The sequence below is a fragment of the Mizuhopecten yessoensis genome, unplaced genomic scaffold (assembly GCF_002113885.1).
Source record: "Mizuhopecten yessoensis strain PY_sf001 unplaced genomic scaffold, ASM211388v2 scaffold1481, whole genome shotgun sequence".
In the NCBI taxonomy this organism is placed as follows: domain Eukaryota; kingdom Metazoa; phylum Mollusca; class Bivalvia; order Pectinida; family Pectinidae; genus Mizuhopecten; species Mizuhopecten yessoensis.
Window position 1 is genome coordinate 103587 of NW_018404068.1, and position 24198 is coordinate 127784.

General features: G+C 37.4%; 1 protein-coding gene across 1 annotated transcript; it reads right to left on the reverse strand.

Annotated features, from left to right (window-relative positions):
- Window positions 1-10221: 10221 nt before the first annotated feature.
- Window positions 10222-21231, reverse strand: LOC110463052. The gene is made up of 5 exons (XM_021517394.1): window positions 20983-21231; window positions 14272-14737; window positions 13347-13752; window positions 12888-13103; window positions 10222-12729 (listed from the first exon to the last, which is right to left on the reverse strand). Exons 2-5 carry the CDS (start codon window positions 14707-14709, stop codon window positions 12419-12421), a joined length of 1371 nt encoding a protein of 456 aa, XP_021373069.1. The 5' UTR covers window positions 14710-14737; window positions 20983-21231; the 3' UTR covers window positions 10222-12418.
- Window positions 21232-24198: the final 2967 nt, after the last annotated feature.

Sequence of the window (24198 nt, forward strand, 5' to 3'; positions counted from 1 at the left end):
TATTTCGTCCCAGATTGTCTACGCTGTTGTATATTTTGTCCCAGATTGTCTACGCTGTTGTATATTTTGTCCCAGATTGTCTACGCTGTTGTATATTTCGTCCCAGATTGTCTACGCTGTTGTGTATTTCGTCCCAGATTGTCTACGCTGTTGTATATTTTGTCCCAGATTGTCTACGCTGTTGTATACTTTGTCCCTGATTGCTCTAGACGTTTATTGTGACTGTCTAACCTCAGGCCCTGTAAAGTAGAGGACGAGGGAAATAGAAACAGAAATTTGTTTTCCTGCTCTGTACTAGCCGTTACTACTGATAAGTAACATAGGTAGTATTGAACAGTGATCTAGGTTTTCACGAAGTGTTACTACTGCCCTCCTCGCCCTAATAGCTCTGTCACATGTTATCACAGCAAGAAGATTACTTTGATTAAATCTATAATCCCGGGGCTTTGGCAGCGGTGTTCATATCTTGTAAAACAAAGATAATTTTATTCAATAACTTGTACGTAAATCCCTTTGCAATTTTATTTCCAATCGTCCGGACAATATAAGAACATCAAGGATGCTTTATCTGTGAAAATAAATATAAGATGTTCTATCACATCGTTGTGAAAATCCTTTGATTCTTTCAAACCTTATCTTGTTACGTACATACGTTATTGTCAATCGTATCGTTCAGCAAAAAATCCTTTAATATCGGGAATAAGTACAGGGCTGTATATATGTAGACTTGCTGTGTGGACTTATCAGCACACATTCCGGTTGTATAACGGGGCTATATAACACCTGGAATTAAAGTCTTCTTACACCTCAGTTTGTCGCGTGAATCAACCCTTACTGTATTAGGTTCGGTATGTCCAGTATTTCTATACACAACAGTTAGCTTAGTGATTTTTTCAGTTGAAGATACTTTTCATAAACAGTGGAATTTTATGAAAACTTGCGAATTTGGCTTCAAAATCATTAACCTTTTCAAAACCATAAAAAGAGTAATACTTTTGGAAAGAGTTACTTAAAATATAATACTATTACGCGGTTTTAAGCTGCAGATTGTTATACCAGGGTGTTTAACACTGCCTCGACCTGTTCGACATGGATAGGAATAGCCTAGTCTCCGACTGATATTGAGGTGTTAAAAGACTTTAAACGACTGCAATATATCTTTATTTGAAATAGAAACAGCAAACATGTAGAGAATGTTGAGTTATAGTCCGGATGAGTGGAGTTTTACAACACATGCTTTATCTAGGTAACGACGAATCGATATCTACGCTGTTTAATTTACAACTTATGCTAGTCCGAATAATTCGGACTAAACTTGTGCTTACTGTTAAACTGTGTATACAACCGGTCTCTCAGTTTATCTGGGGGTGCCTTTTTATCACACCTCGATGTTAAGGTGCCCTTTTATTGGTTTTTATTTAACAGTTGCCCCTTTTCACTTTTTATTTATTGGTGCTTTGATTTCAGTTTTTATTTTAGGATGCCGTTCTAGCAGCTACTTGTAACTTGTCTAATCCAACAGTCACTACACCAATTATAATCGTGACCACATCCTCACAGTACTGCTGCAGTCCCGGGGTTTCCCATAGCCGCTTATTTACATATGGTAATTGTTCTTATTCTCAATATAAAAGCCAAACAGGTATTAAATATCATCGCCTCTGTACAATACTTTCAACCCCCACAAAAATGTGGAGGTCATTCTCGACTGTCAACTATGTTTGTTGTACATTATCCCCGTCTTCATAATGTTTGTATAGGGTGTATGACGTCATAGATCGCTATTTATCAAGTATGGTTGTAAACGGGGCATTATATTCAATTTCACAGACTTGGATTTTGTAGTTATTAACGAAATATTTTTTGATATCTGTATATATTTATGTCAGGAGTCATGTAGACAAGGTATATGTTGTCTTGCAAGGGTCTTACAATACAGATAGAATAATATCTTACAAGATATATTATCTTACCAGGCCAATATCTCACAATGCAATAATATTTTATTAGGCAGACGTTTCTTAAAAAAGCCAAAATAATAAGTTTCCACGACGAATATATTACCTAACAATGCAAATAGTATCTTACAAAATAGTTATCAACCTAACACACATTATCTCCCAAAGTTGATATTTTACACATTTTGTTAAAATGTAGGATGTATCTTACAAAGTTGATAACATCTTGTAATGCAGATATTTTCTTTCAAAGCAAATATTGAATGAAATATTATAAAAAGAAAAATTCTCAACAACGAGTCTTTAGTACTTTCATCTCTTCTAGGAGATTCTTCAGTCTGAAGAATCTCATAGAAGAGATGAAAATACTAAAGACTCGTTGTTAAGAATTTTTCTTTCTATAATATATATATATATATATTATAAAAAGAAAATTCTCAATATATATATATTATAAAAAGAAAAATTCTCAACAACGAGTCTTTAGTACTTTCATCTCTTCTAGGAGATTCTTCAGACTGATTTTTTTTTTATATCTGTATATAGTCTGAAGAATCTCCTAGAAGAGATGAAAGTACTAAAGACTCGTTGTTAAGAATTTTTCTTTTTATAATATTTCTTCGTCCTGTAAGGATCATTTTTCTGATTTATTATATATATATGTATTATGAAGAGAAAAGAAAAATAATTTGTTGATGGAGCTGCATGTATAAACATTTGATGGGATTAAATCACCGCACCCAACAGACACAGGCCAAAAAGTAAAATAGGAAATATTATTATTAATATTGATGTACCATTTTTGGAAATCATAAGAATTACATTGAGACATTCAAGGTAGACAAAGGTAGAAAAAGGTAGACAAAGTCATACAAGGTAGACAAAGGTAGACAAAGTCAAACAATGTAGACAAAGGTAGACACAGTCAAACAAGGTAGACAAAGGTAGACAACGTCATACAAGGTAGACAAAGTCGTACAAGGTAGACAAAGGTAGACAAAGTCAAACAATGTAGACAAAGGTAGACACAGTCATAGAAGGTAGACAAAGTAATTCAAGGTAGACAGAGGTAGACACAGTCATACAAGGTAGACAAAGCTAGACATTGTCGTACAAGGTAGACAATGTCATGCAATGTTTGCAATTATTATTATCTTACGCATTCTTTCTTATATAATGACTGAAAATGTGTTTAACTTAATTAAGCTTTTCTCCCGTCATATATATACTCAGTACTGCCCCTGAATCATATAGTGAATGTAAATTTTCTATGTTGTGTAACATGTAAAAGTACCATATCTCGATATAACTTAATAGAGTTGTACAATTATTACGTCTTTAGAAATAAAACGTTGTTTTTGAGGTAAAGTCCTAAATGAATTAATTGAACACCTTTTGTAATAACGAGGTATTGAGATAAACAGCTTATAGATCGTCCTGTTAATCTAACTCGTGTAAATTAATTTTCAAATCATATAGAGAAACCTTCCCAAAAGCTCGTTTTTCCAAAAATCCACCTCACAAAAGTACTGTTATTTAAATAGAATCCATGGCATCGGAAAAACATGAAGAGTTAAAACAGAGTGAAAGAGGTAAGGCTAACGGAAACCCCCCTACTTTGAGGTCACTCATTGTTCGGGAATTAAACCCAGGGCCCTTCAACCTTGGCAATCCCTATTCAAACCATTGCTGGAGAATTAAAACAATTGAAAAAACAATTGCGACAAATCGTAAAATGAAAAACAGCATGGCAACAATGTCTCGTGATTGAGGTATGGGCCTGCATATCTGCTCGGCAGGAGGACACTGTAGAGGACAATACAACATATTGAACCTGACAGTGACATGCCCTATCTCGTGATCCCTCGATTTAATTTGTCAAATTTAATGTTGTGGAGATAAGGTGTCTGTGATCCAGTGCGGTACCGCCAGGAACACGACCCCAGCTGGTACACCTCATATCTCCCTCCCGACAATATAGAAAGTATGTCCAATATTTCTACCATAAAGTATTGATTTTTGACTTACATAGACATCATATAGACTGGGAGATGATTAATGATCGAACGTTTACGTGGGAAAAGTTCCCAGTAGATAACATGACTACCACTGTTGTCCCAGACAGTCACAAGCCCACTGACTTGGTCTCATGCTTCTTATACCGCCGCGGGAATATTTTATAGAAATATCAAAACGTAAGCGTCATTGCAAATTGAAAAGTTAATCCAGCATAGCTAAAGAACTTTGATTTGAAACACGAGGTTGACGTATATTTTTACTTCATAAAATGGTATGTACGTATTTAGTCCAAATTTGCATATTGAGTTTATACAAATATCAAATAATTACTCTCCCCAAGTTACCTCCTTGAAACTATAAAAAAAAATTAATAATATCAAACATCACTCCCAAACAAAAATTACCAATACCATTTTCATATATAAAAAAGCAAAATAAATATGTATAAAATGAACGCTTTGGCTGTTCGTATTATTTCAACTACAGCTGTCATTTATTATGATGACGATCTTTACTAAGTGTTGTTTTGGAAATTTTCATTCTCATCTCTTATTCATTAATAATGTAAATAATCGTGAATGCTGATAATATATAATTATAGTCTTGATTGCTGATGATATAGTCTTGAAAATATAAATAGTCAAGATTGCTAGAAATATTGATAGAATTGTTTATTGATCATATGAATTGTTTCAATTGGTGATTATGTAATATTCGGGATGCGATTCATCAGTTTTGTATGAATTACAAAGACAAAGTTTGTTTGAACACTAACAGCAATTGAAAACATATTTTGAAAGCTTTCGAAAACGTCTGTTTGACCGGTGTCTCGACTCAAAACCGGTGAAAACAGTTCACTAACATATAGTAGGCCTAATCAGTAAAGTCAGCTGTCAAAAAGCATAGAGACATTTCGCCAGGTCGCACTCTAATACTGCAGAGAGTCAGGGGGACGGGTAATATGTTGACCCATTCCGCCCCTTAGTGTGTGTTAAGATGACTCAGCTGGCACCCCCTTCGTCGCTGTTCATTTCATCCCCTTCCTTCCTAACCCAGATGGATTCTTTGATTTTCCTTTCTTCCTGTTCAGTTACGATGTTAATGCATTTGTTAAGGAGAGTGCAAGCTACTCACAACTTCTAATGCAATGGATGGGAAAGGATTTTTCCGTCTGCTTCCTCTCCTGATATGAATTGTATGGAGCCTGTATCATCCGCCTGGTTATAATGAGTCGATGAGTTGTTTATCTTAGCTTTCTTGACTACTTCCAAGATATGGTCAACGTAAAACAATCGTTTCTATAGTTTAGGATGACACTCCATCGGAGCAGTTGTGATGGCTTTCTGATACTGATTGCAGCCCCAAAGTTTGGCTGGTAAATTGTGTCCCTGAAAGAGAAATAAGTGATGTCGATTATAAACCCCAACAACTCAATGAGTGTTCTCTTCTTCACGGTTCTGTCTATTTTAAACCTATCCCTCACGACCTTTGCAGCCTCGCCCACTGGTGTATTGGTAAAGAGATACACTGCGTCATGCGTCCTCTCCAACAATCCTGTCGGTCAAATCCGACGCCAAATCTCTCGACCTTTGCACGTGGCGTTCTGTCTTCTGGGATAGTAGGGGAAGTTTTCGATGAACAGAGACGAAGGGGCCACAAGCTGAGTCATCTTAACATCCACAAAGAGGCGGAATGGGTCATCATGTTACCAGCCCCCTTGGCTGTCTGCAGTATTAGAGTGCAATTGGAAAAAATGTCTATGATTTTTGACAGCTGACCTTACTGATTCGGCACACAGTAAGTTGTTTTCAGCACTTTAGATTCGAGGCATCCGTCATTTAACTCTTTGCTTGACATTTTTGAAAGCTTGCAAAATAAATGTGTAATTCATGTTTGTGTTCAAAGCAAATTTAGCCTTGATTTTGTAATATGTTTTTGCTTGCTTAAAATATATATTGTCCTGATTTCTGATTATATAAATAGTCTTTATAGCTTATGGTTTAAACAAGTTTGATTTTTTTTATATAAATAATGTTGATTGTTATTAATATAACACAGCTGGAATAGTCTTGGTAACTGATCATTGGTTACGTTACAGATGATACAGAAAGGCTTGGTAGCTGATCATTGGTTACGTTACAGATGATACAGAAAGGCTTGGTAGCTGATCATTGGTTACGTTACAGATGATACAGAAAGGCTTGATAGCTGATCATTGGTTACGTTACAGATGATACAGAAAGGCTTGGTAGCTGATCATTGGTTACGTTACAGATGATACAGAAAGGCTTGGTAGCTGATCATTGGTTACGTTACAGATGATACAGAAAGGCTTGGTAGCTGATCATTGGTTACGTTACAGATGATACAGAAAGGCTTGGTAGCTGATCATTGGTTACGTTACAGATGATACAGAAAGGCTTGATAGCTGATCATTGGTTACGTTACAGATGATACAGAAAGGCTTGATAGCTGATCATTGGTTACGTTACAGATGATACAGAAAGGCTTGGTAGCTGATCATTGGTTACGTTACAGATGATACAGAAAGTCTTGGTAGCTGATCATTGGTTACGTTACAGATGATACAGAAAGTCTTGGTAGCTGATCATTGGTTACGTTACAGATGATACAGAAACTCTTGGTAGCTGATCATTGGTTACGTTACAGATGATACAGAAACTCTTGGTAGCTGATCATTGGTTACGTTACAGATGATACAGAAACTCTTGGTAGCTGATCATTGGTTACGTTACAGATGATACAGAAACTCTTGGTAGCTGATCATTGGTTACGTTACAGATGATACAGAAACTCTTGGTAGCTGATCATTGGTTACGTTACAGATGATACAGAAACTCTTGGTAGCTGATCATTGGTTACGTTACAGATGATACAGAAACTCTTGGTAGCTGATCATTGGTTACGTTACAGATGATACAGAAACTCTTGGTAGCTGATCATTGGTTACGTTACAGATGATACAGAAACTCTTGGTAGCTGATCATTGGTTACGTTACAGATGATACAGAAACTCTTGGTAGCTGATCATTGGTTACGTTACAGATGATACAGAAACTCTTGGTAGCTGATCATTGGTTACGTTACAGATGATACAGAAACTCTTGGTAGCTGATCATTGGTTACGTTACAGATGATACAGAAACTCTTGGTAGCTGATCATTGGTTACGTTACAGATGATACAGAAACTCTTGGTAGCTGATCATTGGTTACGTTACAGATGATACAGAAACTCTTGGTAGCTGATCATTGGTTACGTTACAGATGATACAGAAACTCTTGGTAGCTGATCATTGGTTACGTTACAGATGATACAGAAACTCTTGGTAGCTGATCATTGGTTACGTTACAGATGATACAGAAACTCTTGGTAGCTGATCATTGGTTACGTTACAGATGATACAGAAACTCTTGGTAGCTGATCATTGGTTACGTTACAGATGATACAGAAACTCTTGGTAGCTGATCATTGGTTACGTTACAGATGATACAGAATCTCTTGGTAGCTGATCATTGGTTACGTTACAGATGATACAGAAACTCTTGGTAGCTGATCATTGGTTACGTTACAGATGATACAGAAACTCTTGGTAGCTGATCATTGGTTACGTTACAGATGATACAGAAACTCTTGGTAGCTGATCATTGGTTACGTTACAGATGATACAGAAACTCTTGGTAGCTGATCATTGGTTACGTTACAGATGATACAGAAACTCTTGGTAGCTGATCATTGGTTACGTTACAGATGATACAGAAACTCTTGGTAGCTGATCATTGGTTACGTTACAGATGATACAGAAACTCTTGGTAGCTGATCATTGGTTACGTTACAGATGATACAGAAACTCTTGGTAGCTGATCATTGGTTACGTTACAGATGATACAGAAACTCTTGGTAGCTGATCATTGGTTACGTTACAGATGATACAGAAACTCTTGGTAGCTGATCATTGGTTACGTTACAGATGATACAGAAACTCTTGGTAGCTGATCATTGGTTACGTTACAGATGATACAGAAACTCTTGGTAGCTGATCATTGGTTACGTTACAGATGATACAGAAACTCTTGGTAGCTGATCATTGGTTACGTTACAGATGATACAGAAACTCTTGGTAGCTGATCATTGGTTACGTTACAGATGATACAGAAACTCTTGGTAGCTGATCATTGGTTACGTTACAGATGATACAGAAACTCTTGGTAGCTGATCATTGGTTACGTTACAGATGATACAGAAACTCTTGGTAGCTGATCATTGGTTACGTTACAGATGATACAGAAACTCTTGGTAGCTGATCATTGGTTACGTTACAGATGATACAGAATAGTCTTGGTAGCTGATCATTGGTTACGTTACAGATGATACAGAATAGTCTTGGTAGCTGATCATTGGTTACGTTACAGATGATACAGAAAGTCTTGGTAGCTGATCATTGGTTACGTTACAGATGATACAGAAACTCTTGGTAGCTGATCATTGGTTACGTTACAGATGATACAGAAACTCTTGGTAGCTGATCATTGGTTACGTTACAGATGATACAGAATAGTCTTGGTAGCTGATCATTGGTAACGTTACAGATGATACAGAATAGTCTTGGTAGCTGAGCATTGGTTACGTTACAGATCATTGGTAACGTTACAGATGATACAGAAAGGCTTGGTAGCTGATCATTGGTAACGTTACAGATGATACAGAAAGTATTGGTAGCTGATCATTGGTTACGTTACAGATGATACAGAAAGGCTTGGTAGCTGATCATTGGTAACGTTACAGATGATACAGAATAGTCTTGGGAGCTGAGCATTGGTTACGTTACAGATCATTGGTAACGTTACAGATGTTACAGAAAGGCTTGGTAGCTGATCATTGGTAACATTACAGATGATACAGAAAGTATTGGGAGCTGATCATTGGTTACGTTACAGATGATACAGAGACTCTTGGTAGCTGATCATTGGTTACGTTACAGGTGATACAGAAACTCTTGGTAGCTGATCATTGGTTACGTTACAAATGATACAGAAAGTCTTGGTAGCTGATCATTGGTTACGGTACAGATGATACAGAATAGTCTTGGTAGCTGATCATTGGTTACGTTACAGATCATTGGTTACGTTACAGATGATATAGAAAGGCTTGGTAGCTGATCATTGGTTACATTACAGATGATACAGAATAGTCTTGGTAGCTGATCATTGGTTACGTTACAGATGATACAGAAACTCTTGGTAGCTGATCATTGGTTACGTTACAAATGATACAGAAAGTCTTGGTAGCTGATCATTGGTAACGTTACAGATGACACAGAAAGGCTTGGTAGCTGATCATTGGTTACGTTACAGATGATACAGAAACTCTTGGTAGCTGATCATTGGTCACGTTACAAATGATACAGAAAGTATTGGTAGCTGATCATTGGTTACGTTACAGATGATACAGAAAGTCTTGGTAGCTAGCTGATCATTATTTACGTTACAGATGATACAGAAAGTCTTGATAGCTGATCATTGGTTACGTTACAGATGATACAGAAAGTCTTGGTAGCTGATCATTGTTTACGTTACAGACGATACAGAAAGTCTTGGTAGCTGATCATTGGTTACGTTACAGATGATACAGAAAGGCTTGGTAGCTAGCTGATCATTATTTACGTTACACATGATACAGAAAGTCTTGATAGCTGATCATTGGTTACGTTACAGATGATACAGAAAGTCTTGGTAGCTGGCTGATCATTATTTACGTTACAGATGATACAGAAAGTCTTGCTAGCTGATCATTGGTTACGTTACAGATGATACAGAAACTCTTGGTAGCTGCTCATTGGTTACGTTACAGATGATACAGAAAGGCTTGGTAGCTGATTATTGGTTACGTTACAGATGATACAGAAAAGATGGTTGATGATATCAATAATGTGCTGCTGGTTGTCTTGCGAATTGGTGAAAATCTTAGTTTTTAATCCATCTTTGGTTTATGATATCACCAGTTTAGAGTTTGCATTATCAAACAATGTCCTATGCACGTCCAAAACTGTGGTCTGCAGTGAATTCATTTACAAACTTGCGACACTTCATAAGCGCTGACGATTCCAGAAATTGACCACACGTAATCATTCGGTACGAATTGAACCTCTCCCCAACAAAAGCATACTGTACAAATGTCCCCTTACTGTAATAAGAAAACACACAGGAAAAGTATTTATCAAATGTTCTTTTATTATAAACAACAGTGATGGAATGTATTGTATGTTTGTATGAATGTATGATTTAATACAATGTATAATAATCGCTAATACAAAAGTCATTTTCCTCTGTGGACGGACAGATAAGGGAAGATGGACATATAAAAAGAAATTAAATATGTTCTCAAATAAATTAATATACCACTACATCTAAGTCACATATAGAAAATATAATCGGGACTACCGCATGTCTGACAGACACGCCCTCTTGGTATCTGACCAGACAATGCTAGTGTTAGTCAAATACTGTCAAATCAAAGCACAGTTCATGGTAGATGTTTATTAAAACCGTGATGATCTCTGTTTTGATTCGAGAGGATTTGGAGAGCATCGAACGGGGAGGTAACCCAAAATAATAAGTTATATTTGGAGGGAATAAATTAAGGGCTGCACGACCTTTTCTGGACGGCAGAGGATAAATATTTTAAAATAAATTAAACAGTTAAATATTGGAGACAGATTGTGTTAATATTGAATGGTATTGAAATATTTGATAAAAAAATCAAAATATACATTTTTGTGAATGAAAAATTTCCTAATGAACCTATTCAAACCATTGAAATGAAAGAGCTTACATGTGTCTTCATGGGTGAATGACTTAAATAGAATTTTAAGTTTCGAAATTTTGTATATTCTTATCTCAACAATTGCGTGTATCAAATATATCACCAAAAAGTAGCATTGCTACCTGAATGTTAAACATTTAAAACTGAACCAAAACATCAAACCAAAGTAGACAGCTATCCGATACATTACTACTACTTATACAGGTAAGTAACTAGGAGGGGAGAGGCTATAAATAGATCACACGTTTGATAAGAATATTTTGAATATATAAATTATAGAACAACTAGTTACTCTATGGAATAAATCACACAACCCACTGCAATGAAATAATGACCACAAACTATAAATTTAATAGGTCTGGTAAAATAGTGACCACAAACTATAAATTTAATAGGTCTGGTAAAATAGTGACCACAAACTATAAATTTAATAGGCCTGCTAAAATAGTGACCATAAACTATAAATTTAATAGGCCTGGTAAAATAGTGACCACAAACTATAAATTTAAATAATAGGCCTGGTAAAATAGAATATTGTCCAAAATCATTTCACGTTTTCCATCATTAGTTAAAGTGATCTGATAGCGTCATACTAGCATTATTTAAGCAGTTTTTTTCCAATACTAATTTTTAAACTGTTGAAAATGTAAAACGTTTTAGCAGGAGAATGTTATTTTGCTCCAGTTCTTAAATTAGTATATCACAGAATTAATTTCTAAAATTACATAGTACATATGGATGTACAACATAAAACATAACAAATAAACATTCTAAGGCAAACCGACACGAACGTCTCTATCCAAGGTAGACAAACGTTATATTGACCTTGGCGCAAGGTAATATTTGTATAATGAAGAATCAATGCTGAACATTTTGATCAAACTTGAACACAAAGTCAACATTTGTTCGTAAATTGAACAATATTATCAACATGTGGAATATTTGTTCATTAATTAAACAATAAATTCAAAAAATGCAAACACTTATTAAATATATTTAAAAATAACACAATATTTTTTCCAAACTTATAGCTAAAAATGTCACAAATTCGACATCATTGAACACATTGAACAACACATCGTGAACACGTCTTGCTCACTGAACACAATACCACTGAACACATGGATTTACTTGAACATAAAGATTGGACGGCCGTCTGTATCAGTATGTGAACACAATTAGAAAAAGCTTGGAACGTTGCAAGAATTATCTTAGAATATTCCTCACATGATATTAAGTTAGGTGTGATGCAACTATATATTAGTGAGGTGTATGATTCCGTACAGAGAATCGCATTAATCCGAACAACAAACGTGTGTGTGGACTAACGAATTTCAGTTGTAATTATATTGGCGTGAATGCTGGTGGTATATTCTCGATTGTACTTTTTTGTTTTCGCTATATATATTATGCAATTCTTCGTCAATTCTTGCAATGTTCCATAAAAGACTTTTTCTTTTTGAAAATAAATAGAAATTGAAAAATTATCTAAATAATTTAAGGTGTAATTATTTTCTCGCTTTGACCGGATTAAATCTATTGAAAGTAAGCTTCCGAGGTATCAACATAAAACTCGACGGCAGTCACGTGGTGCCTCAATCAGGCCCGCAGTAACTGCCGATGTTCGCAGAACTCTTTCATATGTTGTAGCACTTGAAGTGATTCTTTAAGAATATCGTTCGTGTCACTGAGTTCCTTCCGGAACTGCGCAAACCCCTCTGTGCTCATGTCCTGGCGACGTATATTTTTGTAAGCATTCTCGGCCATGTTTAAGAATTGTCTCTCCATCACTGCGCAAGAACAGTTGTCCGGACGTATTTCCGGTTCCGGCTTGCTTAATTTACTATTCAATATGTTCACATCTGCTTCAAGTTGTTTTAGGTAGTTCAAGTTCATTTGTTTCTCTAATTCTGAAAATATAAATAAAAACATATTAAGACCCCGTCGTAAGTAAATCATTATATGTGTCAGGAAAACTGAAATGAAACACGTGCATACTTTTGAATAACATACTCATACACATTGCTGTATTTACAATGAATTCGTAGAGATAAACAAATATATCTACCTTTCCGTCTTCTTTTAGCGTGGATCACAGCTTCCTCCTCGTAATCACAGTCAAATCTGTCAGACGCTTTCCTCTTACGTTGGTTAAGATGTGACAGGAATTTCTTGATCAGGCGAGAATCATCATCATCATAACGCTCCTCCATCTCTATGACGTCACTATCAGAGTTAGCCCTGAATCGATTTCTTCGTGTTGGGTACATGACGTCACTGTAACCTGGAAGTCAAAATGACAGATATTACTCCTGTATTCTTCATATGATAATGTAAGTTAACCCATTAAAGGAAAATAAAAAATAGATAATACTGCAATGTAAATGATTTTTTTTCAATTTTCTTTTAAATTTTCCATCTTCCATCAATTTTTTGACAATAGCACTTTTATTACATAATAATAACCACACTGCTATCTTATACTCAAACTATCCAGTTCTTTACTAGGAAGTCGACAGTTACATACCTTCTTGTTCAGCACACAAAAACGGTCGACTGGATACGTCAAAGGAGAGTTGTTTCTTTGCTCCTCGCTTGGAAAGCCCCTCCATATACATGGCCCGGTGATACTCTGGGGACAGTCCCGACCCCCGGGGATCTACAGTCTCTCGTACGTACGGAGACGGGGACCGGTTTCCCCTGTAAGGTATATCCATCATGGCCTGCATCATTGGGGACCTTCGGGGACTCGGACGTTCCTGGTGAATCTTTATCGGAGTTCGATCCTGCATACAAGCCTGAAGGCCGTATTCCGGATTCAGCATCGGTACCGGGGAGGATTTCATTGGAGATCCTTTCATGTCGAGATCGATGTTTTGGGAAAACGAAGGATGGCAATGTAAAGATTTTACCGGTGTCCTTTCATGCATTACCTGTTAAAAATAGACAAATATAACTATATTGTTTACCGATGGAGGGTGGCCGTGGTGTGTTTGTCAGTAAAGTCAGCTATGTACAAAGTATGTCCGGGGGAGGGGGTAATGGAAACAAACGACGTCGATATACTGACAAAGGGTAGACAGCACAACCGGCTCGGCTAGGTAGACTAATCAATTCACCGTGTGTACACGTGTTTTGAGCGTGCGATCAATGACCAATATAATATTGGCCTATGATGCATTAAAATAAACAATGATCAGGGGGAGAAAGCATTGTTTAAACATCCAGCTTTGGGCGTTATTGGGTTTATTATGTCCAGGCATTGAATACCATATCGTTTGAAGTGATGGGTGGTGGTGCTCCCCATCACTAGAGGCCAATTACAGAGAGTCAGTTGGCGAGCGGTACAGAACACTGACTAGTGACTACAAGTTTTAACGTTTATCTTTTTAGTATGTATACAGTAAAGAAAGGATATCAATGTAACATGTACTAGATAAATGATCACTTACCCTGTTCTGTTCGGCGATCGGGGTGAACCCGTTGCCATGGTAATGTACAGCACTGTTTGGTGACACAGGGGGTGACCTTGGTTTCGTTCTCTCGGCTAACATCCAATCAGAATTCTCTCCATAGATAGTAAAATTGTTTCTGTCTGGCCCGGGGGACGGAAGGCGGGAATCACGTGTATCGTTATGGGAACACTGGGGCGGTTTCTCATCGGAACCATCAACGTCAATACTACGTTTGGGAAACCTGAAGAACACGTCATCGGAAAGGGTGGACCGTGGGGAGGGTGGAATGGAATCTGTGTCTCTGAGGCAAGTCTCAACTTCACTGTCCTCACGTGAGCGTCTGCATTCCTGATTGTTGGATCGAAACTGTTTCAATTTCTGAAGTAGATCCTTGGGAATAGATTCCAGGGAGGAGCTGCGTTCTGTTAACTCCATGGTCGTAGAAGGTCTCTAGTTTGGCATTCTGCAACAACAACAAAAGGCGTGAAATCAGAAGTGTGGTCAGCTAGAGAAACAAACATGTGGTCAGCTTGGGAAACAAACATTACATCTCCGCGCGACTAAAAACTCCCACCGGCAAATATCTGGTATAAAGTCTTTGTACAATTAACAACAGCAGGTTAGGGGTTCTTAAAATCAAGTTCCTTACCGCTGGATATAAACATGTATTCTGGTTTAGTAATTATTAGACAAAACGCATATTGCCTACATACCTATATGAATATGTGGTGTTTTCCCTGTGATAACCTGTCGGTGTAATGTTAAACTACCCGGTCTCTTGTCTTATAAAGCACTCCCAATATGGCCGACGGCTAAACGCCACGCTAAGACAAATCTTTCAATATAACGGTACTTTCATTCCATAGGGATATATCACATTCATTGTTCGCTTTACAAGCGGCAACGCCTTTGTACCGCACTTTATCTTAAGCGGTCCGGTGTTGATTTCAGTTAAAGCCAATATGCATTAGATTTTAATACAGATATGACTTATGAATTGCAAAGATTATGGCTAGAACTCAAGCGACACCATCCGAACTGCATTTTGTTGATCTTACGCGGCCCGACTAATCCAATATGAACATCAATAGAAACAGGGCAGTGCTTTTGGATATGAAAATCTGGCTTTACGAACTGGAGACTCTTCCGTCAGAACAAGCGTGGGTATTATCTGTGCCGTCAGAACAAGCGTGGGTATTATCTGTGCCGTCAGAACAAGCGTGGGTATTATCTGTGCCGTCAAAACAAGCGTGGGTATTATCTGTGAGAAAGGTGGTTCAGTTCTAATCTCATATGCGGAATAACGATCACATACATTTAAGTTTTATACAATTGTCATAAGCAACCAAACGAGTATATGTGTTTGCATATTTATGATATTTTTGCGACATTTTCGAGGATTAAGACACCAAGTTACGACCCAGTCCACGTCATAATAAGTCGTGTGGGTAACCGGATACGAAGTTTACAATCTAACGTTAGGATGCGCTACATCGCGGATCTTATCGCAATATCTGTTGTTTTAACTATTTCTCGCGACATTCATTATATATAATTCTGTATGTGTGGTTCGTTTTCATTAATTAAATATTTCCTACGCCTTTGGTTTTATTTATATTTACTACTGCGAACATAAAACCATATTTCTATAGTTATATGTATATCCACTAAACAGGAATACTAGTAGGTTGTCAGAATTCTAAATAGGGTACAAAAATACGACACACACATTTAAAAAAAACCAGTATCAACTATTTTTGTGTCCTTGATTTGCACTTGGAACTCTTAGTCTATTTAGTCTTCATTTTGACACTTCTCGGATAATTTACATAATTTGACATATTAGAATTTAGAAATTGGATGTTTGTACTTTAAATGGTAGGTAGGAACTTTAACGAGTTTTTGGCTTCAATAGTAAGGTGTGCTATTTAAATATTTAATTATCTGATAATAGGGCCGGGCCGAGGGAGGATTCTACTTGTGAAGGTCCCCTATATGCTGACAATGAGGCCAAGCTTTAAGTGTAAGAAGTCATATTGCCGGACGAGTCTACACACAGGGGTTATCATGTGTAGTCGGCGAAGTGGAGGGGACAGATAAATATCGACATTTAAATGTCATTGAGAAAAGGAATGTATTTAGTGCCTTAATTGGTGACTAATCATGCACGCCTTGATGTAGTAATACTGGCGGAGTAATACTAGAGGGTGATGACCCTGAGATAAGACGAGGACAATGGTTGGTTCATTTGATACAGCACTCAGTCATTATTCCAATCAAAATACGTGTCATTCCTGCTCTTGATTACAAAGACGGGTATCAATTAAATGTATGCTCATTCCAAGGATGAGGAAAATATCAAAACAAATCTAATTGTCCGTTTTGTCGGATACACACATTGTTTTTCCCGTCATGCAACAATTGTCAGCCATTGTTTTAGACAAGTTGGCGGGTTGAGGTGTAGATGGCGCTATAGACGCTTGGAAGCTACCATTGTGTGCCGATAGTCAGCTGATGAGAACACTGCGCCTGTGCGAGTTCCCAGGGGGTATCTGGTTCTGAGAGATGCATATGGAGACAATTACCTTTAAAGGGTCACGTGCAAAGTGTTTGGGAAATGTAACGAGTCTTAGACAAGAAACAGTGGTTGGCTAACGGACCCGTCATTTATCATTGTGACAATTCTCATAAACAATACAGTGTAGCGAATACATATATACAAATGGGTGGCAATAATACATGGTGGAACAGGATGGACATTAGTATCGTAAATCAATTATGTCATTAATATTGGTAATACATTTAGACAATGATGCCAATTTATGTTGTGTTACATAATTGAATAACGTATGATATTTAAATGTGTTTGGTCTTTCATAATAATATCTGGACATATGTTTTCGCCTACTATTGAGAATTGGTTGATGTGTACATGCAAACAGATAATTAAAAATTGTCGCCAATTTATCTTAAATAACATAAACTTTGGTACGCGTTACCCACAGGTGTCGTCTGTATCGGACGGGTCCTCTAGCGTAGGGATGTGTATTATAGCGAGAGAGGCGGTACCCAGTAGCACTGAGAGGAGCACGTCATTCCGACATACTGCATACATACTGACTAATGTATGCCTACTGACCACTGTATACCTACTGTCTAATGTATACCTACCGACCACTGTATACCTACTGACTAATGTATACCTACTGACCACAGTATACCTACTGACCACTGTATACATACTGACCACTGTATACCTACTGTCTAATGTATGCCTACCGACCACTGTATACCTACTGTCTAATGTATCCCTACTGACTAATGTATACCTACTGACCACAGTATACCTACTGACCACTGTATACCTACTGTCTAATTTATGCCTACTGACTAATGTATACCTACCGGCCACTGTATACCTACTGACTAATGTATGCCTACTGACTAATGTATACCTACCGGCCACTGTATACCTACTGACTAATGTATGCCTACTGACTAATGTATACCTACTGACTAATGTATACGTACTGACCACTGTATACCTACTGACTAATGTATGCCTACTGACTAATGTATACCTACCGGCCACTGTATACCTACTGACTAATGTATGCCTACTGACTAATGTATACCTACTGACCACTATATACCTACTGACCAATGTATACCTACTGACCACTGTATACCGACTGACTAATGTATACTTACTGACCACTGTATACCTACCGACCACTGTATACCTACTGACTAATGTATAGCTACCGACCACTGTATACCTACTGTCTAATGTATTCCTACTGACTAATGTATACATACTGACCACTGTATACCTACTGACCACTGTATACCTGCTGACCCCTGTATACCTACTGTCTAATGTATTCCTACCGACCACTGTATACCTACTGACTAATGTATAGCTACCGACCACTGTATACCTACTGTCTAATGTATCCCTACTGACTAATGTATACCTACTGACTAATGTATACCTACTGACCACCGTATACCTACTGACAATGTATACCTACTGACCACTGTATGCCTACTGACCACTGTATACCTACTAACTAATGTATACCTACTGACCAATGTATACCTACTGACTAATGTATACCTACTGACTAATGTATACCTACTGACTAATGTATACCTACTGACCACTGTATACATACTGACTAATGTATACCTACTGACCAATGTATACCTACTGACTAATGTATACGTACTGACCACTGTATACCTACTGACTAATGTATACCTACTGACTAATGTATACCTACTGACCACCCCCCAATCATATCACACCCTCAGTGCTTATGTATTGTTGGATTTTTATAAAAAGCTGTATGGGATTCGGTACTACGCAATAAACATCAGAAGTTTCCCAGGGTGATAAAATACATATTAAACTCTTTATGTTCCCGGTATTCACTCGTCTGTATATCGCGGTTATGATGTCCCGCCGTTTGAACTTATGTTATAGAGTTACCCTCCATTGACATATGGCCATGTCTATAGTGGCCTTTATACCGCAGATCGGTCATTGGGATCACATCCATTTGAATGTAAGATATAAACCTGGAAAATGCAGATGTATCTAAACGCACTTTTATATGATTCCCCATTGATCCCGGAATTAGTACCGTTCGGGGTAATTTGCCGTGCATGTTTCCTGCTAAGGACGGACTTCCCACTGACCCGACGTTTTGTCCTATAGTTCCCGACAAAGACGCTTGAAGGCCCATCAAATACAACGGGTGCTATATTTATAACATTTATGTTACTAAATTATTCACGGTCAATCAATCAATAAAACAATCAATACTTTGTTAGCAAACCATGCATCATATCACACCAAGTACACGGCCATACTTATACTTTACATAGCTTATTCAAGTTATTATTAAGTATTCAAGCTGATGTCATATATACGTCTCTGCCAATACCCAGCTAACCAGTCTGACTAAGTGTCGAAATGAAAAGTTGTGAACTGAAATAAGTGTTTGTTCTGTGACAATAGTAAACTGCTAGTTACGTGAGAATAGAAGTTTACCTATTTTAGACTTATAATAACTAAAACTTAAGCAAGTCTAAAGTCACTGCGCCCCGTGTGCCCGGGTAGAAAGCCACGGTATCACAATAGCAGTAAGCTGGTCATTGTAAAAAGCTTTATAACACACGGATGTGTATCGCGTCCCTGACATAAACGGTGTGTACAGTGTTCGGTATCCCCTACCGCGTACGTAACGTGTTGGGCTCGCTAGATCTAATCGCTATCTACTCTTAAAATACACCGCGTCATCTGTAAATCAATTTAATTCAATTGATGTTCCTACCTTTCACGTGTTTTTGATTTATGTTTTGATAATTTCCATTCATATATATCTGTATAAGAGAAATATACAAAACATAAACACTTTAATCAGGCACAGGAGTGATATGCATATCAGATTCATCAAAATTATTCATATTTCTCAGAAAGTGAAAGCGATAATTGGTCCATTATCCATACCATTTTAGTATCCCCTTTTTACAACTATCGACGCGCAAATTTCCGAAATTATTAACGACAAGAAAATATTTCATGGAAAAGAGTGGGCGACTTTCACCAAAACTTCGTTTCGGTCTGCGAAACGCGCAGGCAAGTATACTTCAACTAATACTTGGCAAAGGGGAGATAAGTTATATATTTATCTGTATTGTTGTCAGATTAAACCACGAAAGCTGACAAAATGTATTTCCCACTCTTATAAGCGGTTATCCTACCCCGGCATTCCTTAGTGTTTCCTGTAATCAAATGAAGGCCTAATCCCTACGTACAGACCTCATACCAAGGACAATATTGAAAGGTTCTCAGATTTGTTCATTAATTACATCAGACATATGCACACCTGTGCAGGTGAAAAGCTACCTACAATTTCCATAACAACGCTCACCTGCTAAGACCTACCTGGCCTGCGTGTCACTATGCTTACCTCACCTGAAAGGTAACACGTTATCTTTTACTCTGCCGCTAACATATTACTCACATTTATTATGCTAATGTTGTCTGAAATTGCGTGCAGTGTTTCAGTACTTGGGTTTAGCGTCACGAATTTACATACCAGACACATGCAATTTGAGGTCTATTTCAGGGTGAACGAATTACGACTTCGCTTTAGAGAACTCATATATTATAAAAAAAAATCCAAACATTTACTATTTTGTAAAAGTTCTTTTTATAATATCTGCATAAATGTCTATTGAAATCAAGATAAAATCAGAAGATGACTGGTGGTAAGAGATCGTGCTATGACGAGATATGTTACTTATACGTCAGCGGTACAGAGTGACAATGACATGGCTCGCTAAGTACGATCATTAATAGCGCTAACTTATAGAACGGCCGCGGCGATAATTACTCGAAAAGGCGCCCTCCCCTGTACCCACGGGAGGCTGACACATCACACAAAGGCTACAGGGCACATTGTGACACTGATATCAGCTACATCAGCCTCCTTGGTGAATATAAATATTCATGATACGTAGATGATATTGATATTGCCCATGCTCTTTATTATATGTAGGTTTGTTAGCATTTTATCGATTGGTTTTTAGATGTTTTACCCCAATTCGATGGAAAGTAAAATATATTAAAAAAAATGAAAATATTACGTTACGTAACATCTACGACAATATAGAATTAAAAAAATATACCCTTACCTGTTTAATTGACGTGCCTGGTCTCGTTCATCACTAATTACAGGTGTATAATCCAGGTAAGAATATATACAGGTAACACAAGGTCCGTTAGTCTGGGGCTACCACGCCGGTCTGAACCAAACGCACAGTGCCAGGTACGTTTACCTATATCGGGTGAGTACTCAACCGTGACGAGGTAACGGCACTCACCTGGGTACCGTTACAACGCCAGGTAAACACAGGTAACACCGCCCCGTTTTACGCCAGGTAAATACAGGTAACACCGCCCTATTATACGGCTTGTAAATATTGAATTCCGATCCTCACAGTGGTAAACCCACTTACGGGTTTTCCCAGATAGGTGGGGAGTTGGGTCATTCGACCCCTGTCAATCATTAGGCCACACCCACCCGCTACCTCACTATTTGGGAAATATTTCACGCTGGAATTTAGTTTGTAAATAGTAAGATTTGAGAGTGCGTACGCTGTGACGGCGGTACCGAAACAGGTAATACCAGTCCTTACACAGGTAATACCAGTCCTTACACGTGTGTAGGCATCGGTTTTACCCCGGAATTAGATTTGCTCTCTAAGTTCGTGTATTACGGGCATTTTTGGCAATCAATTCCTTTTAAAGTTCACAAAATTAAAACAACTAACAATCGAAATCCAATAATTATAAAGATACATACATAAAACATGAGACAAACATGTCGAACTTTCAAAATGTCAAATAAGAAAAACCGGGTGACAACAAACACATGTATGTTGGACAAACAACTAATTTGTGTAGTAGATTAAATTCAGTAGCATTCCACTGATAATAATAGGATATGCTTGTCAAATCACCATATATCTTTGCTGAGAGTTAGTATTTGTTTATGAGAGCAATCTACAAATCGCTGTCTTTGATACCGAGTGATTATATAGTGTATATGCTTGTGAGACTAAAGGGTGCATTTCGTCAGTTTGTTTACTGATATGTCCAACACTGACTTTAACCACGGATTTAGACTATCTAATTAGTTGCCATCGAAGTCCGTGCATTAGCAGTATTTGCTATTTCCTTAGAACCAACAGCATAAAGAAACGATTAGGGCTCAACAAACACAAACCTATAACGGCATCCAATGTGAGAGAAGGTCTGCTGGAAACACCTAGTGCATGTACCACTAACGAGTGTGGCGCGTGACGTGACGCCCAAACTAGATTACTTATCTATTTCTTTGTCACTTGTTAATATGTGTTCTGGTACGAAATTGATGAGATCAAGAGGATTTTTGTCAAAACATACTAACCATTCTCGCTTCAAGAAGTCAGGATGATCTACTTCCGGTTTAATTTAACTTCCCCACATATTGCTCAAATAGGCACGAAAAATAGCCTGAACTAGCCAGGTTGTATTGTACAGAATAATAAGTGTCATAAAAAACGAAATTCAATTCAGCGTAAGGACCAAAATATGTCTAAACCGATAATCATTCGGGAAAGAAGTTTAATTCTCCTGTGTTTAAGAATGTTAACTAAATACCCCTAGATGAAGGTATCGTATATATAATGGACGGTAGATTGGTCAAACACGAGCCCATCAATGGCAAAACGCACCCAGTCTGATAAAAAGGGCTTATACGTTTATTTTTACAAATAAACGATACATATATATATTAATGCTATTCGCCGAGGAATGTGTTCTGTTATGTTACTAAAGCGATCATTTTAATCGTTGACAAAAGACGAGAGTATCCTACTCTGATGAGCGTTTCTGTGTTAGGGGGAGAAGGCTAGTGTACTATAGTGGGGTACAGATATCAATGGACTTAACTTTCTACCCGATACCTTGGGTAAATAGACCTAATTACACCGGTACTAATCACCCGTAGGCTGCCTGTACATACCTGTTCTAGCGTGTCACCGTTGGAATACAAAACAGCCCGTTTCTGTTTTCATGTTTGTAGCTATGTGAAGGTGAGAAAGTGGTAGTTGTTTGCGTTGGTATATATATATAGCCGAGGGGACTGTTGGTTTTATACAAAAGCTATATTTTCAATTATAGTATATCAGTTCTATCTTCTTGTAATATGATGTATATGTACATGTAACTGTTCTGTTTCACTGTGTCTTGAAAAAGGAGCGGATCGCTCCGAAAATTTGACAACCTAAACTTGTCCACACTGTTGGTATCCGGTATATATGGGCACCAGCACGTATACATAGTATCCATAGTTACGTAATTATCAAGTATCATAAGTCTATATGTCTGTATACATAGCCTTAACAATATCATCGTTCACGCCAACAACTAAATCTATTTTATGAGTTGTAAACGTATCGAACCCCTCCCCTCATCTGCTCCATCCCCTATCACTACACTGACAATGGTATTTTACAAAACCGTTATTTAGAAAATATAAATGTATTTTTGCGAAATATAGCTTGCAAGCACACAGTCTTAATATAGTGACAGGTACAATACATTGCCTCGAAACCAGATATTATGTACTTTGAGTGATCTTGGGGATGTCGAGGATGAGTTTCATTTCATTCTTATTCGTATTCGTCCTTCTGTCCTTCATAGAAATCTGGCTCGCTAAAGGCTTATTTGTATAATTTCATAAACAACTAAATTATGCTTCATAAGAGTCCGATAAGTTCCCTTCGGAAAAGCTTTATTTTTTTCCCAATTCATAACTATTTCATGAATTTATAATTATTATGTATGGCATGGAATCTATTGCATATTGCATATGTTCTCCGCCATTGTGCAAGATATTTGTGAAGTATTGTTTAATATGTATATTTCTATACGCCTATATGCAATGTGTATTTGGTAACAAAATTGAATTGAATTGACTGCTGACAAAATCATACCCCCCTACACGCACACACACACACACATACACAAATACACAACATAAGGCCAACTAACTTGTGTGCTTGATTGTTGACGTTAACTGAATGAGCCGTATTATAATCGTACCGGGAATCCGGATTACACGGCTAAGTCTTAGGAAAGTAACGAACCTGTGTCAATATGTTGATGAGGGATCAGATGACGCCGGACTGACCGATTTGAGGTCAGATATGCGCACTGTCACTATTGGGTATTGACTAATTCCAATACGATTTGTTACATTTTTTTGCGCGCCGGATTGTATTTTAGACAATGATATATATAGAAGGTTAGTTTAAACATATTTTTTCCCAAGGTTTCAATTCAACGTAACAAGGCTATTTATG